Below are 15,953 nucleotides of genomic sequence, written 5' to 3' on the forward strand. Positions count from 1 at the left end.
CTGACATCTTTGAAATATCATCTTTAAAAATGGACAAAAGAATAGTGTATACAGTGTTGTGTGTCACGCATCCACTGAACTCCCTTGTGGATTCGGACTCAATCTCCCAGAATCCTCTGGGAGATCACATGACTTCCGAGCTTCCCTTAGGCAATAACACTGAGACGGACTCAATATCCCAAGAACCTTGGGAATTGCATGACTTCTCACGTGACTCCGCGCTCCTATCAGCGCTCTAGATCTCTGGAGTATCGATGTGAATCACCTGTGTTAGTTGTCATATGACACAGTTAGTTTAGTATATAAGCCCGGGCTTTAGCTTAGTAAAGTTGCGAGGTATTGTATCCACTATTGTGACCTACTGAGCGGGTTTCTATTGTTGTGTATTCCGTGTATGATTTTGCCTTTCGTTTTCTCGACTCTGCCCTTTCTGCTCTGCCCTTTGGATTTGTTTGCATTGATTCTGATCTTGGATTTTGACCAATTGCCTGCACCTTAAACCACGCTTCTGCCTTTCCCTTTTTGGACTTGATGCATTGTCTGATGTATGTCTGTGTGTATTTCTTGTGCCTTCTGGATCTGAACACTGCCTGGTTTTTGAAGACGACTTTGAACTTTGTTCCTATCAGTAAAGCCCTTTCTGTAAGTTACATCTGCGAGCGTCTGACTCTGCTTGAAACCTTACATTGTGTAAAAGTCAGACACTTCCCTTCATTTACTTAATTTCCAGTCATTCATTTCTCAGGAGATATTTCTGAGAAGATTAGATATAAAATAATCAATGAGATAAGGAGAATGTGAAAGAAAATAAAAACACAGGAGTTTCCAAAACATTATAATATGTAGAGACCTATAGAAAATGGGACTCCTAACAACCAAGAAGACGAAAAAAAACTGTCACCATCAAAAAAACATGACTTAAAGCTTTCATCTTCAAGAGAGAGAAGAAAATCAAGCTCCAGTCTTGCTTCAGATCTGAGAAAACCAACATGTAGACATCATCACTAAGAAAAGGAAATACACAAAAAAGAAAAAAAATGCAGATAAAACAAAGAAGCTGGTATTCTCAGAAAAATGGACTGGCTACCCCACAGACCAGACTTCTTTATCATGGAGTATGTTTGAGATTACTTTGATCGTGAGAAGTAGAAAATACAACCAATTTCTAAGACTGAATTTTGGAGGTGTGAAAAAATATCTCTGCAAAAACGGAAAGAAAGTCTCCCCAAAAGAATGGAAGCTGTAATAAAGACTGAACTGGCTGATTGATCACATTAAAATACTGGAAAAATTAAATATATATATTTTTAGTGGCTCCTGTGTATTTTTTTTGCAAAATATATGCGTTCTGCTTTTTCCTGACACTACAAAAAGGGTTATTTGTACTTATTGGCAGTTTTGACTGGAAATTAAATAAGTGAAGGGTAGTCTCTGACTTTGCACAGTACTAAACATACAAACAGCACAAGCAGTCATCATGAAGACTGTATTTTGTCCATTTTTATAGATGACACTGTGCAATACAGCACAAAACTAAAGAAGCAAACAATAGACGCCAAACGTGTCTCAACTAATTAAGAACATTTCGGTTTAGAAGGAAAATTGAGTAAATTTTTGTATCTTTACCCCGACACCCAGCTGTGAGTGGTGGTCTTGACACCGTGTGGTGGGAACCCCTGCTGGCTCGTCATTGGGTCAAAGTTGAAGTCCAGTGAGTCTCCATCCATCAGAGTGTCATGCAGGATGGACTCCATGTCACACTCAAAGCGTTCCACAGGCATGCCGTCCAGATCACTGGGCAATTTTTCCAGGTGCTGGTGGTGCTGCTGCTCGGGGGCCAGGCCAGGGCCACGGCTGTACCCATTGCCATTGAGGCTGCAGAAGGAAAGTCCTCCTCCCCCTCCCACATGACTGGACGTTCCATACTGCATCTGCATGGCTGATTTGATTGACCCAAGGCGTCCGCTTACACCCCCATGGCTCATGCTGGTCAGGGGGTGCAGTGTGCGGCCATTCATGGCCGCTGTGGTGGGCGGAGCCTGGCTGTGAATGGTGTGAGGGTGAGACAGAGTATGGCTGTGAGAGGCTCCGCCCCCCATGAGTTCGCCCCGGCTGCTGGTGTAAGGGGGCAGCATGCGCCCTGCAGAGTTGGCAGACTGGGTCACCACTGTATCTACAGAGGGCATCAGGTCTGCACCATGTGGCTCCGAATCTGAAGTCAGAAGCTCCTTCAGCAGTCCTGCGGTGCAGTTAAACTGGGCCATGGTTCCAGGACCCCCTCCGAAACTGGCCTTATTCTCTGGCAGAGGCTGCATGGACATGGAGGACAGGCTACCCATGCTTGCCTGACCGTACAGGCACTTGCGGTAGTCTTGCTGTGGTTGCTGGTTGACGGCAGCCAGGCCAGGTGAGCTGTAAGAGGGATATCCAGGGCTGCTCTGAAGGAGAGATGAAGGTGAAGACTGGTTAGAGCCTGTCCCAGGTCCTCCTGCAGAGCCCACAGCTGGGTTCTTGGGCGAGAGCAGATTAAGGTTGTCCAGGAGATTCTCCATTACGTTTTCCGAGCTGCTGTGACCCAAGGAACTGGCCATCTCTGACAGGCTTGGAAGGGTGGAGGTCATTTTGGCACCAGAGCCAGGGCCAGAGTAGACCATATGCATGTCTGAGTCACCCAGGTCATCCTGCTCTGACATGAAGGGCGAGAGGCGGCCACTGACTGTGCTGGCATTGGAGCTGGTGCGAGGGCGGAAGGCCGTCCAGGCGTCAAAGTCGTCGTTGCTGTGGGAGTTGGGGCTGCCGGGCCACTTGCTGTATTGAGAACCCGGGCTGTCTGCACCCCCATCAGGACCACCTTGAAGAGCAAGCTGTAGAGCACAGGAGAGGAGTCACCTACCTACAATGGACACTATCAAGGATTATAACTAAAGTAGTTTTGAAAATCTTTCATTTTTTTTATTAAAAAAATACTGTGTGAACCGTTCATGATGAATGGACAAACATAACTATTTATAAGCTACAACAGAGGTTACGAACTTCTTTCCTTCTCCCACAGTTCGAAGATCTAAGGTTTCTTGCAACAGTGATGATATGCTTATGAACCCGTGCTTTCTTGATGAAAACATTTTAAGTTCAAAACATCTAAAAGCTTTCTGAGTTCAAGCATTACTAAATATGTCTCCAATGTGTTGACCTCACAGGATTACTGCATGAATAATAGCTGGCCAGGACGCGAGGAGGTGGATGAGGACAGACTTTGGCAGTGTACCTTTTTCTTGGCTGCACGCCCTCTGCTCTTGGCGAACTTGCCGGTGTTGTCCATGGAGGCGGCGCGGCGGCGGGGCGACTTACCACTTTTACCGCCCTCGGGGTTGAGCATCCACCACGAGCTCTTCCCCGTCCCCTCGTTCTGCACCCGTACAAAGCGGCTGTGCAGAGACAGGTTGTGCCGGATCGAGTTCTGCGAGAGAAAGAGAGGAAGAGAGAGAGACTGTTATGACCAGCATTTGCCCTTTTTCCAGTAAATTCTGCTCTGACGGTAAATCACCACAGTGCAAATCCTCATAGCAGCTGTTTTCTATTCAGCGCCCTCTTTTCTCTTGACCTTTTCTTTTATATTTGCCCCCCTTTTCAACTTAACAACCCTCCAGTCATCCGTCAATAGTCAATAAGATCACGATCACTTTGTCCTTAATATAACGTAGTCACCCTCAATTTTCATAAGCAAATACATACAAATATTTTACAACAAACTCATATGCCAACATGCAAATGTGTAGTGAAAGGTAAAACCATCATGGGATCTCTGTGGTGTTCTACATTTCACTACACGTTTCACTACGAGAGCCAAGAAAGCCAACAAAAGTTATTTTTGGGAAGGATGATGTCCTTGCAGTGAACTGTTTATTAATAAACAAGAAAAGACTATGTTTAATCACAAGAGAAGAACTCCTTATGCAAACTCCATATGTGCATATGTGTGTTAACTGAGAAGTGATTATATGTAATGTAATTATATATTATTATATTATATTTTTACTCCAATAAACAGGATAGCACTTACTTATCAGATCCCCTGCTAAACCTTAACCAGAAGAGACAAAAATAAAATAATTCGTAGTGGGCAAAAACTAGAAAAACTGAATTTCACAAGCCAAGCCTTTTGGTTTGTCCTCTAATACAAAACCGATGGAGCTTAAAGAAAGAATGAATGCTTATGCCAAGGTGATATGACCGTACAAACATTGGCCCACATGTTGTTGCCAAGTGAAAGAGGGGAATCTTTTTCTTTGTCCAGTTCACCAGTCACACACAATAGCATTAAGGAGAAGAAGTGTTTCTGTTCAACAAATGGACTTGTTGCAACATAGCAACAGAACATATCAACAACATGCCAAATTGCATATGAAACAAGTGACTCTCTATAAGGGTCATTTGCAATGCATCTAAACTCATGTAGAGAGTATTCCCACTCTGTCGTTAATTTGGGTTCTCTTACAGAAAACAAAAAACTTGCGACCACAGTGCTCTCCATCCCGTAATAGCAGGATCCCAGGGAAACACACTGCAGGTAAACATTCAGGTGGTTGGAGACTTACTACTCAAGCTGTCAAAGTGATCTTCACTATTATGGCTATTTCTCATAGAGTCTAACAAAACGGTATTTTTGAGGCAATAGCCTAATGGGTTGTGTGACTACTTTAGAGTTGTTAATGGATGGATGCAGGACGTGATGGTTGTTTTTGAACTAAAAAGCTTCAGGTTCAGGTAGAAGCCTTGCTACTGAGATAATGAGGGAGAGAGAGAGAGCATCTGTGTGTATGGATTTGTGTTTTAGAAAAAAGTCAGTAAAATCCCTGCTTCATATTTGTGATAAATGCTTGACTACATTATTCAACAAAGACAGAGAGAAAGTGAGAGAAAGACAAAGAGAGAATGAGAGAATCATTAATCTGTTCTTGCAGGGCCAGACATGACCTTGCAATGAAGACATCCAGACACAATCATGAGAAAATTTGGGTAAAATGTGTACAAGACTGGCACAAACTGAGTGTGATTTCTAAACCAGTTCAATGCCTTGTGAAGGCGGAGCTCAAATTAAGTAGGGGGCGAAGGTGCACTCATCAACACTGTCCGATGGAGAAGCCTGTCGCTAGACCACATATGTACCATAAGCTGGCATGGCTCAAAAGTGCCCCCCAAAACTCCAACAGCATGTAGATATGAGGCATGTGTGCAGAGAATTTACTTACAGTAATAATAAACGCCTCTTGCAAGCAAAAACAGTTTCGTTAGCTAACAACAGCATTTCGCTAGCTAGCTTGTTTTGGTTATCAATTGTACTTAAGCCTTAAAAAGAACTAGAGTAGTACAAGTTTTAGAAGGGGTGTACCCTTATTAGCAGTGCAATCCAGCACCAAAACGTAGTGTTTTAGTACTCGGGTCTCAGTCTTGTCTCTGTCTTGACATCATTTTGGCTCAGTCTTGACTCTGTCTTGAGCTAAGGTGGACTCAAAAATTGTAACTGGAACTGGTAACTGGAAACTGATTTTTTTTTATCATTACTGAGTATCAACAAAACCTTCAAAAGAAACAGTCGTTCCTCTACATGTTTTTTATTCATTTAATAATAAAAATAGATTGAATAGTTTATATTCAGTTGACTTTAGGTGGCGATTCAGAATAAGTATATGAGCAGAAGGGACAGAAAATAGCCTCAGCACCATTTGCTTCCAAAGGTTACAATACAAAGTTGGACTAAGACTGTATTTTACAAAATATGTTATTAAATATAATCAATGACATTTATTGATATGTATCAAGTACAATGAATGACATTGAATGTACAACTAACCACAACTGAATTTCGTATTTCCCCTTTCTTCTTTTTATTTTCACATTTCTGAAAATATCTTAATCTGTCTCAGATTCGTTGTGTCCAGGTCTCAGTCTTGACCCACCTCTACTGGTCTCACCTACTACACTAGCAAAAAGTATAAGTTGTACCCAGACATGTATTCTTGTTATGAGATAATGTCTGGCCTTGTGAGAGTAACATTCATTCCAATTAAGTATGTTGATGTTATCATTAATCTGTTATCATTTATTTTGCTTTTTATTATCTTGTGGCACTCGGCTACATTGAAAATGAGAATTCCACTTAATGTAAAACAGAGCTTAAATAAAGAATATGATGATGATTCATCTGGCTAAAGACACAGCTTTTATAAACCACAGAGGCCAGCGGTCAGCAGTGGGTTTGTGTGGTGTCAGAACGATTGTGATGTCAGGGCAGACGCTGGAGTATCCTATGACCGCCATATATCAGTGGAGCTGCAGGAAAGAGAGAAGCCTCGACACTCCAAAGTCTGTCCAGTTCCAGCAGAACACATTACCTAATACCTTATGACACACAGCATTATGCAGTCCCCACAATGCGGCTTTCACCAGTAACAGAATGGTTCTCAGCCCAGTGCAGCACAGAAACTGTGCAATTCAACACAGCAGCACATTAAATAACACCCTAAGCTCACATGTGGTGCAAGAGAGATAAAATATTCTGCTTGTGTTCCATTCAGAAAGAATTTGTGAGTGTCCAATTCCAATATCAGGGATGTGTTCTCTGCATCTGTGCCAGGTCATGGTGAGTGCTCAGTGAAGCAACTTTGTTGTTCTCTCTGCTTTCTAGGAAGGACAAGTCTGTTATTCTTACTTGTAACTTGGAAAGTAATAGCATAGCTGGGAGGATAGAGAAAGAAAATATATTCAAAATTTCGATATAATTCATTCATCACTGAGATGTAAACAAACTCATTCAGAGTGGGTTGATGTGAAATGGTTCATTTTAGAAACACATATTCAGATTTCTTTAAAGAGGTGGTGATTTGAACCAGGGGTCGCAATGTTTACAAAACAAATATAGCCATTTTATTTACTATCCTAAACAACCAGCGAATCTACATATGCCTTCTGGGGGTTTTCTATAATGATACTGGTAAAATAATGTAACATTTGAAAAAATATGTTTTTTGGGGGGGACTATTTTGCCTTAAAACGCGCTGCATGCACCTTTCCACCATGAATGAGTTCTAAAAATACGTTTTAGATCAAAATCTTATCTCAAAACTATCATAAAAGTACGTCTCAGGCATCAGGCACTGCATTCGGAACCATTTCACGTAATAACTTTCTGTGAGGTAACATTCAGAAGGAATAAATGCTTTGGATGTATGGTTCTAATCAATGCCAGTGTGGACAATTCAAATGTTGTACGTTTCTCTAGAACGGAGCAATGACTTTATTTGCATCTTATTGATTTAATTACAGACATTTAAAAAAAAAACCTGTGGAGTTCCCTTTTAACAAGGGCTTGCATGCAGATTGCACACTTCAGTTACTTATAACTACATAACTTGCATACAATTTTATTAGTAGTTACCAAATTACTTATAGTAGTATAAATCTTATAATCTGAATAAAAACCTTGCAGCTTAAAGTTTTTTTTTATTTATACTATAACTTAATTACAACTCTTACTCTATCTTTTGATTCTACCTACTGTAACCTGACACACCTTTACTGTGATGGTTTGACCTCAAAAATACTAGACTGGCTGGTATGTCACATAACAAAGCAGGGAAAAACCCCACCTTTTCCTCGAACCTTTCTCAGAGAGTCCTGATGATGAACAGCAGAGGACACAGCTAAGATTCAAACCTGATGTGCTCTTGTAAACAGTGATTTTACTAAGTATGTCAATTCAGGACACATTTACAGCTAAATCACATTTACTTGAAGCAAATCTACTGCTGAATCATCGACGCAGTGTTCAAAACATTTGGACCATGATGAATATCTGAAAGGGGGGGCTTAGAGTTTGGCAGTGTTCTGGTTCTGAGGTTGGAGGCAGGTCCGAGGGTGGGGTTTTAGAGGAGGAGGAGTTTTTTAAGGCCTGTAAAAGAGGAGGAGGAGACATGGGGGGAAATACCATGGCAGAACTCTGCGTGCTGTGTGAGAAGAGTCTGGCAAAAGAGTGTGTCTGGATGTGGCCAGACTCAGAGAAGCCCAGTTTCCCGCTTTAGGTCATATGTGTGTGTTTGTGTGTGGGTGGGAGTGTGTAGGCTCTTGTGAACTAAGCGTGAACTAATGGAACACCAGGTCCTCACTCTGCCATTACCTAAGCCTGGGGAAAGAGGAACGCTGTGTGTGTCTATCCACACTGAATGCTCCGCTGTGTATGTTTATGAGCGTGTATTTACAGTCCAAACTGCAAAAGCAAAAGTTGGCCAGGTCTGCAGGCTGGAGACAGCCAATAAGAGGCAACAGGCGTGACATTGTAACAATACCTTCTAACCCTGAAATGGTAACTTCATAGAAGAAAAAAAAACATACTTAACTTTAACTCTTTGAGGTCTAATGTACTTTTAATAATAATAATAATAATAATAATAATGATGTGTCTCCAAGGTTATCTAACCTTGTTCCAATTTTGACACATTTTAGTGGAATCTCTCTTCCGGTTTTGACAATAGTTTATTTATTAGCTGTGAAAGCACACAGGAACCTCAGCATTCCAACTAATCACTGTGTTCAAAGTTCAAGCACAATCATGACCAGTCCGCCAGGGTGCAATCTCTTAGGAAACGAAGAACGTGGGATCCTATGCTGTCCCAATCCACATTCCTCAGCAAGGTTACCAAACCCAGCCACCGTCCCTCTGCTGTGGAGACACTCTAATCTCGGGTTTGCAACAATCCCACCATTCCATAAATACCACAACAATACAATGACACAACCCAAATGGAGCAATTTCAACAGAATGTTATAGTCTACTTAGAACACAATGTGTCAGTTTGCAGAGATAAAGCAGGCTTATCTGCATCTATGGAATAAACGGACACACTTTTCTTATCAGCGTTGAGCATGCTGCATGTTTCCCTCACTCTCCACTTTGTGATGACTGTGTTTTGTCAGTATTACTGTAAGAACATAGCAGCAGACCACTGTAAATGTACACATCTTATGGTAAAGCCTCAGTAATTCACTTGCCTTGTTTTCAACACGATAGTTAAGGTGTCATATGGTGTTGTAAAGTATTTCTGACCATAGATATAAAATATGCCAGAATATTACCCTGCCCCCCCCCATTACATATACACATCTTAACTTCAACTGTTATCTTAATCAGTTTTTCTGCTAGTACTTTTAATCACAATACAAAAAGGTTATGTGTGAGTTGTAAAAGGCTAAAACCTCTCAGAGCCTCAGTGTCTGAAGCCCAGAGTGGCAGGAATCCTCCAAATGAAGTCAACAGCAATGGCCAAACACCAGGAAGTGACCACATGAAAGAGGACTGTCACAGGAAGCCAGTCTCACTTCCTGTCTTTCAGGAAACAGCGGTTGCAGGTCAGAGTGTGGATGTGTGTGAGTAGAAAGGACTGGAATGCCAGCCCGCAGCAATCAGAGCCAAGTCTCAGGCTGGGGGGGTGGCTTGGGGGTGCGGGGGCTGTTGGCTACACCTCCACCCCATCAGCCTTCTGTTTTGGCTCTAGTGCCAGCGGTGGTTACACATACTGGAGAGAAGGACAGAATGCACAATGGGCTGGAGTCCACACGAAGAGCTGAACTACACAACTACAGCAGCACAAAGTCCCACTGTATCTCCTCTCATTTGGAGGCAGTCAGACACTGGACATGCTGTCGGATTTCTGCACAGAAGTCCTCCTAAACAGCCCACCCAAAACTATTATGCTAAAACGGCTCTAACAGGAAATTTTATATTTAGGCAACACCTTTGAGAAGATAGATTGACAGTGCTGATATTTGCTAAAAATTCAAGTATGTTTAAGCAGGTTTAACCAGGTTGTGAGCTGTTATTATGTAGGCAAAGGTACATAAATGACTAAGCTACCATTGGAATGAAGTATATGCATGACTTTTGCAAAAGCAAGTTCTCTTGAGTTGTCTCAGTAACACTGATAACATGACATTCATTTAGAGAGTGTTACTGTCTATCATTTACTACTGTTTACCAGTAAAAATACTTTTTTTGGATGACTTTTTGCAATAATGTCAAATGGTGGAGTAGCAGTGACAGCACTATGCAAACATCAGGGACCATCCTTCATTTATTTAATTTCCAGTTCAAAGAGCCAAAAGGCACAAGTTATTCATTTATATACTAAAAAGACTAAAAAATAGAACATTTGCCTTTATTACAGCTTCAATTCTTTTGACAGAATTGCTTTCAGTTTTTTAAAGTAACCTGCTGGGATATTTTTCCACACCTCCAAAATTCAGTCTTAGAAGTTGTTTCATTTTCTGCTTGTCATGATCCAAACAATCCCAAATACATTCAGGGATGTTGAGGTCTGGACTCTGGGGTGGTAGCAGCTTCTTCTTTAATTGATTTTCAAATTTCATATTGTTTTGTCTTTTATCAGTAATGGCTTCTTGCCATCTACACATACTTTGAGACCCACAGTGTTGTGTTGTCTTCCCACAGTGGAAGGACGGACAGAAACACCTGTGGATTTTATTTTCAGATCGGAAGCAAGAGAAGCTTCTCCTATCTCTCAAAGATGAATACAGTTTAAGTACTGTTTATCTGATGGGGACAGTGTTGGTGGTTGACCAGGTCTTGCATGACTGTTAAAAGTCCCATTTTCTCTATATCTTTCAGTAACTTAAGTTTGAACTCTACAGCTCTTTGAGTGGAAAGTAAATAAATAAAGAGCGGTCTCTGACTTTTGCACAGTATCATATATTGCTGTGGTTGTCAACGTGCAGGTTTTACATACACTGTACCTATAGATCCTAGTGCTCTGTGTGTTGTTCTGTATGAGTTGGTGCGAGTGTGTGCGTATGAGTGTGCCTGTAAGCTCCATAAGCAGCTGGGGGTCATGTGTTTGGGGCAGTCCACAGCCAAGGACATAGTGTGCCGTTTCTCTCTCTCTAGCTTTCCTCCAATCCCTCCTTCCCTCCAAGGAGCCTGAAAGGCCATACTGTTCTCTCTCTCTCTCTCTCTGTCTCTCTCTGGGGTCTAGAGAAGCCTCCAGACTAGACTTGGCCAATCAAAATCACTGACTTCTTCTTTAGATCTCAAATGCCACATCACTCTCTTTGGAAAAAAAAACACTCCCCAGAAAGAGCATGGAGAAGAAGCGCAGGGACTGGTTTGAGTCAGCCAAGGCCACATAAGAGCTTCTCTGTGGAGGGACAGAATTAGATGAAAGCAGGGGGCGACTCGCACTTGATGTTTAGGCGTCAGGACAGACTGAGGAAAAAAAAGAAAGTATGCAATTACAAGAGAAGACTTCAAAGTCATTTTCACGCCCTCGCGAAGGAGGTTACAGTCAAATCGTGAGGCAGTGTTGAGGCGCATATGCAGGATTATGAAAGAGGCCTGGCGAAATGGTAAAACCCCTGAAAACTAGATTTTTCTCAAGAACTTTCCTCAGGTAGACAGAGGGTGCCTGACATTAGGCCCTGTACACGCAGTCTGTGGGCTCGTGTTGGGTCATGTCTGGTTGAAGAGCCATCTGTTGACAGATCTAAGCGTGTGTGTCAGTGTGTGTGTGTGTGTGTGTGTGTGGTTAGCAGAGACTGAGAGACAGCCCAGACCTGTCATTACCCCATCACTAACGCAGCAGGTTTCTAGCAGCTTAACACCCTAAGTATAGCTTGCAGCTCTTACAGAGGGTAAAGTCAGGTAAGAAAACAAAAGAAAAAAAAAAGTTAGCATTTTAGGCCAAACCTGACAAAGACACTACACTGTACACTACGGGTGTTATGACACACATATTAACTTTAATTTTTTTTTGATGAAGGAGTAGCAAAACACATGCTGTCAATAAAACATTGCTTCATTTTGTACTACAAAAACATTTGTAACATCAGACATACTGACAAACTAAAATGGTTTCTACTGTTCAATTGAAAAAATATTTTATATTCAAAAAAAGAGACGACCATGACAGGAAGTCCCACGCTGACTAAAAAAATAACATCAAAATGAATGCTGGTTTTAATTTTTCCTTGTATATTCACAAGTATTATACTGTGGTGCAAAAACACAATATATACAGTACCGGGCAAAAGTTTAAGGCACCTGTGAAAATTGTATTTTAAAAGGCTATTTTTTTATTTTATTATATATAAAAAAAAAATTAAAAAGCGATCTGGGCAGTAAGCCTTTATTTGCTCAGGGAAAAAAAGCTAATGTTAAAATAAATATAAATAATATTAAAACACTGAGTAGTGATTTTATGTGTGAGTGTGTTAACCATGTCCAAACTTGTCCTTGAGGAAGCCCCTTTTTTGCAGTTATCATCCAATACCTGGTTTGGCTAATCAATCCTTCACTAATTAAATTAAATCAGGTGCACTGGTGGTGAATTACATTTTACTGTTCAAGTTTATTTGTGTTATTCTCATATTTTGTATTGTTTTTACTGGCAGAACAGACAGCCAAGATAAATTGTTTTAAACTATTGATCAGGTGCCTAATACTTTTGCACAGTACTGTATACTGTGAAACTGGCGCACTGTCATGCCCCTACATGACACTGTTAAAGGTGCATATGCCATAACCAATTATGGATGTTGCACCTATAACACTGCAAACTCTCTGTCTGAGGCTGCTTCAAACGTGATTGCTTGCTTGGGTGCCAACACTGAGATTTTGTAGTTTCAATCTGAAATGGAAAGGGTTGTCATTATGCAAGACTAGACTTCAACTTTTATGAGATGTCATGGCTCCTCATGACCGCTAATGTAACACATGTGACTTTTTGTTATGACACATGCACTAGTTTGATGACAGCATGGCACTGCAGCTGTCTGGGTGTTAGCGTATTGTAATTCAGCAGGGAATATAACAAACAGAATCTGATAGTTATTTTGCCAGATAGTTGATGTTCACATCTGGGACTGTTTTAACTTTATGTTTTCTTAGAATTATGCTACTCTCTTCAAATTTCTTTTTAGCCCAGTATCACTCCATTGTAAGAACAATGCAAAGGAAGCATAAATTTGGGATTCTGTCATAAAAACTAAATAGCCTTCGAGCAGATATGACTTGCTTCATGGACTAGTAAAAACAAATCCTTTGTGCAGCAAGGCAAAGAATTCTTTAAAGACAGCACAGAGCATTCAGGGGGAGATGCAGGGATAAAGGATAAGTGTTTTAAAACATGTATAATCACCTAAAAGACACCCAAACACCCCAGTGAAACAAAACTATGAACTGACCAGAGCATCCAGTAAAAGCAAAGTCAAATTATGTTATTTATACAACTAAATACTTTATAAATACTGTAAAGATCCAGTCAGATTAAATGGAAATTCTCTGGGTGGGCAACGTGAAGTGTAACCCTTTAAAATGACCCCTCTCAGTTACCCAAGAATCTTATTGCTATAGTCAGAGCAAAGGCAAACGGGGATCCTCGAGTAAGGTAATAGAAGTTAATGGATATATTTTTAGTGGATAATGTAAACAGTGTTAATTAAAATAGAGTCCAATCTCAGACGATAGCACATATTATTCCATAAGTACATGCAGAAAGCTTATCAGAGTCTAACAAATCAGGTTCCTGTGTTTTTATCTCTTGAGATTTGCAAATCTGTGCTAATCACAATCCCAATATAAATCACTATATACAATAATTCTGTCAGAATTACGTAGGTCCTACTTGCAGCTGCATAAAAAACAAACATAATCTGCTCCTAGATTTGCACCCTGTGGCAGATACACTGTGCTTTACCACTTCCTGCCATGCACTTCCTGTTCCTTTTGACCGCTGCAAATTTGCAGGTTACAAAGATGTCCTGGGACGGAAAGTTTCTCAGAAGAGGAGAGCCAATCAGAGATTATAAGCATTCTTTGTAATGTTTCTACATAAAAGTCTGTTACAACATCATGTAGCCTAATAAAGGAAGGTACTTTGCACAGAACAGTCAAGTAAGTTTATCCTGGGGTGTGTTTACATTTGTAGTTTGGTTCCCAAGGTCTGGAACACAGTAGAAAATGACATTGTTGCATTTCAGTTCTGGTTCTCTGAGTGTACTCATGTATTTCACATTAAACCATAAGATGTAAACAAAAGTTAACATAAACATAAACAAAACACATAATATAATTATGCATACAGACAATCCAGAAACTATTCATACCATACTGATCTAGAGCTCATGAAAAGATGATCAAATGCACCCACATGCGAAAACAGCTTCAACAATTCATCTGTTGCAGGTATGTAAAGAAGAGATGATAGTTCTTTCTGTGTTTGGTCTGTTTAAATGTCCTTGCTTGTATTGCGCTCATATTTCAAATAAACTACTTCATTTGGAAGCAGACCGAGACTGGCCCCCTCAGGAGGTCTGTTGTTCGGTGCACACCAGGGTTCGAATACCAGTGTTCTCCCTTGTTCTGACGAACTGCACTAACATAGCAATCCACGGTTTGTTTTAACCAAACCAAAATCTGCCGAGTGTAAACACGTCCTAAGATGCACTTTTAGGAAAAGCATGATGACTGTAGCTCTTCAGTACGAAGATATGAACTCAACACTGAAGGGTCTCAAATGAGGCCGAGGCCAAATGTGTGCCGCTTTGGACTCTTCATCTTCGGGGAACCAACAGATGGACCCCACAGTTCCATTCAGTACATCAACAGCTGATGATTACATTGTTGTGTGGATCCTGATGTATTTCTTTAAAAAGACCATTAGGGTCAAATATTCCCTTGTCTGCATGGGGTCGCAGTCAGTAAACTCTAAAATATTAGCCTATTCAAGAAACCAAAGCAATCCTCTCACGTGTGAATAGTCCCCAACCACAACACGTGCCTGATGGCCCTAGCCACGCCTGAGCAATTCACAAGTAACAATTAAATGGACTTATCAAGAAAGGGCCGCAATGGAAGAAAGGTCTAATAACCATAAAACTGGGAGGCTCACTGGAGACAATGGCAACTCCTCAAACCGGTGTTGATTTCCTGTGTTTGCACTTTGATAAGTTATCTCGGCCAATGGGGGACAATCACGATGATGCGCGCTGGCCTACTTTTGCAAAGTCAATACAGAGGAGCTTGTGAACGTCTGGTGGAAGAGAGGATCATGGGGAGCAATGATGCCACTGGCGTCCACTCATATTTACATGGCTCCTCTCATTATGAACAGTTCCCGTTGACAATTGTCATTGCAGTTCCGAAGTACCTGGCAACCAGCGTCATGTTACCAAGGTATCACAGCTGAGGAAAAAGAGGCAGATCAGAGGGAAATCCTAAAGCAGTAAGTGGATTTTAATACACAAAACACAGTTATGAAAACATATCTGAGGTGTTGACAGTTTAGATATACCATTCTGAATATTCTTGTTGTTAAATACATGGTTCCCATTGATCCAAATGTCCTCAAGTGTTTTTAAATGATGTTTTGATGTCACAATATCCAATATACCATTCAGGAACCAGTAGATATCAGGGGCCTTCCTTCCCCTTGTCCCACTGGTTCCACCTCTTCTGAAACACACCACTCACACACACAGAGCCCAGCTGATCATGCACTTGTGCTGCTGAGCCCGGTGGTCACAAAAGAGTCCTTGAGTCACGCAGTTACGTCAGCCCTGGCTAATTGAATTATGGGTGAGGAGAGGCCTGCTAGACAGAGTGCTCAGTGTGGAGATCCTCAATCCAATTTGCTCTCTCTGCACTGCTCTGGGCTTCCTGGAAAAAGTGCTTGTGTCACTCTTCTGACCTTACACTGCTCAACTTGCTGAGAGTTAGAAGATACTGAGGAACTCTTGTCCTAATGGACCATTTTTCGCATGCTCAATACGTCGGCAAAATAAAAGAAGAACCCCACTGACTTCCACTGAATTTTAAATGCTGGCGAAGCTGCATGCAAGCACTTTTTTGAGAATACTGTCTTTCCACATAAACGTAATGCTACACAACT

The 15,953-nt window shown here is 41.2% G+C and overlaps 1 protein-coding gene across 1 annotated transcript in view; it reads right to left on the reverse strand.

The window, feature by feature from the left end:
• foxo1a (forkhead box O1 a) overlaps positions 1 to 15,953 on the reverse strand; it is a 44,658-nt gene that overhangs the window by 5,875 nt on the left and 22,830 nt on the right. Inside the window, exons 2-3 of the mRNA XM_036563405.1 lie at positions 3,266 to 3,457; positions 1,627 to 2,864 (exon numbers count right to left, since the gene is read on the reverse strand). Coding sequence (XP_036419298.1) covers positions 1,627 to 2,864; positions 3,266 to 3,457 — 1,430 coding nt within the window. The remainder of the gene's footprint in view (positions 1 to 1,626; positions 2,865 to 3,265; positions 3,458 to 15,953) is intronic.

The sequence above is a fragment of the Colossoma macropomum genome, unplaced genomic scaffold (genome assembly GCF_904425465.1).
Source record: "Colossoma macropomum unplaced genomic scaffold, Colossoma_macropomum, whole genome shotgun sequence".
NCBI classification, from domain to species: Eukaryota; Metazoa; Chordata; class Actinopteri; order Characiformes; family Serrasalmidae; genus Colossoma; species Colossoma macropomum.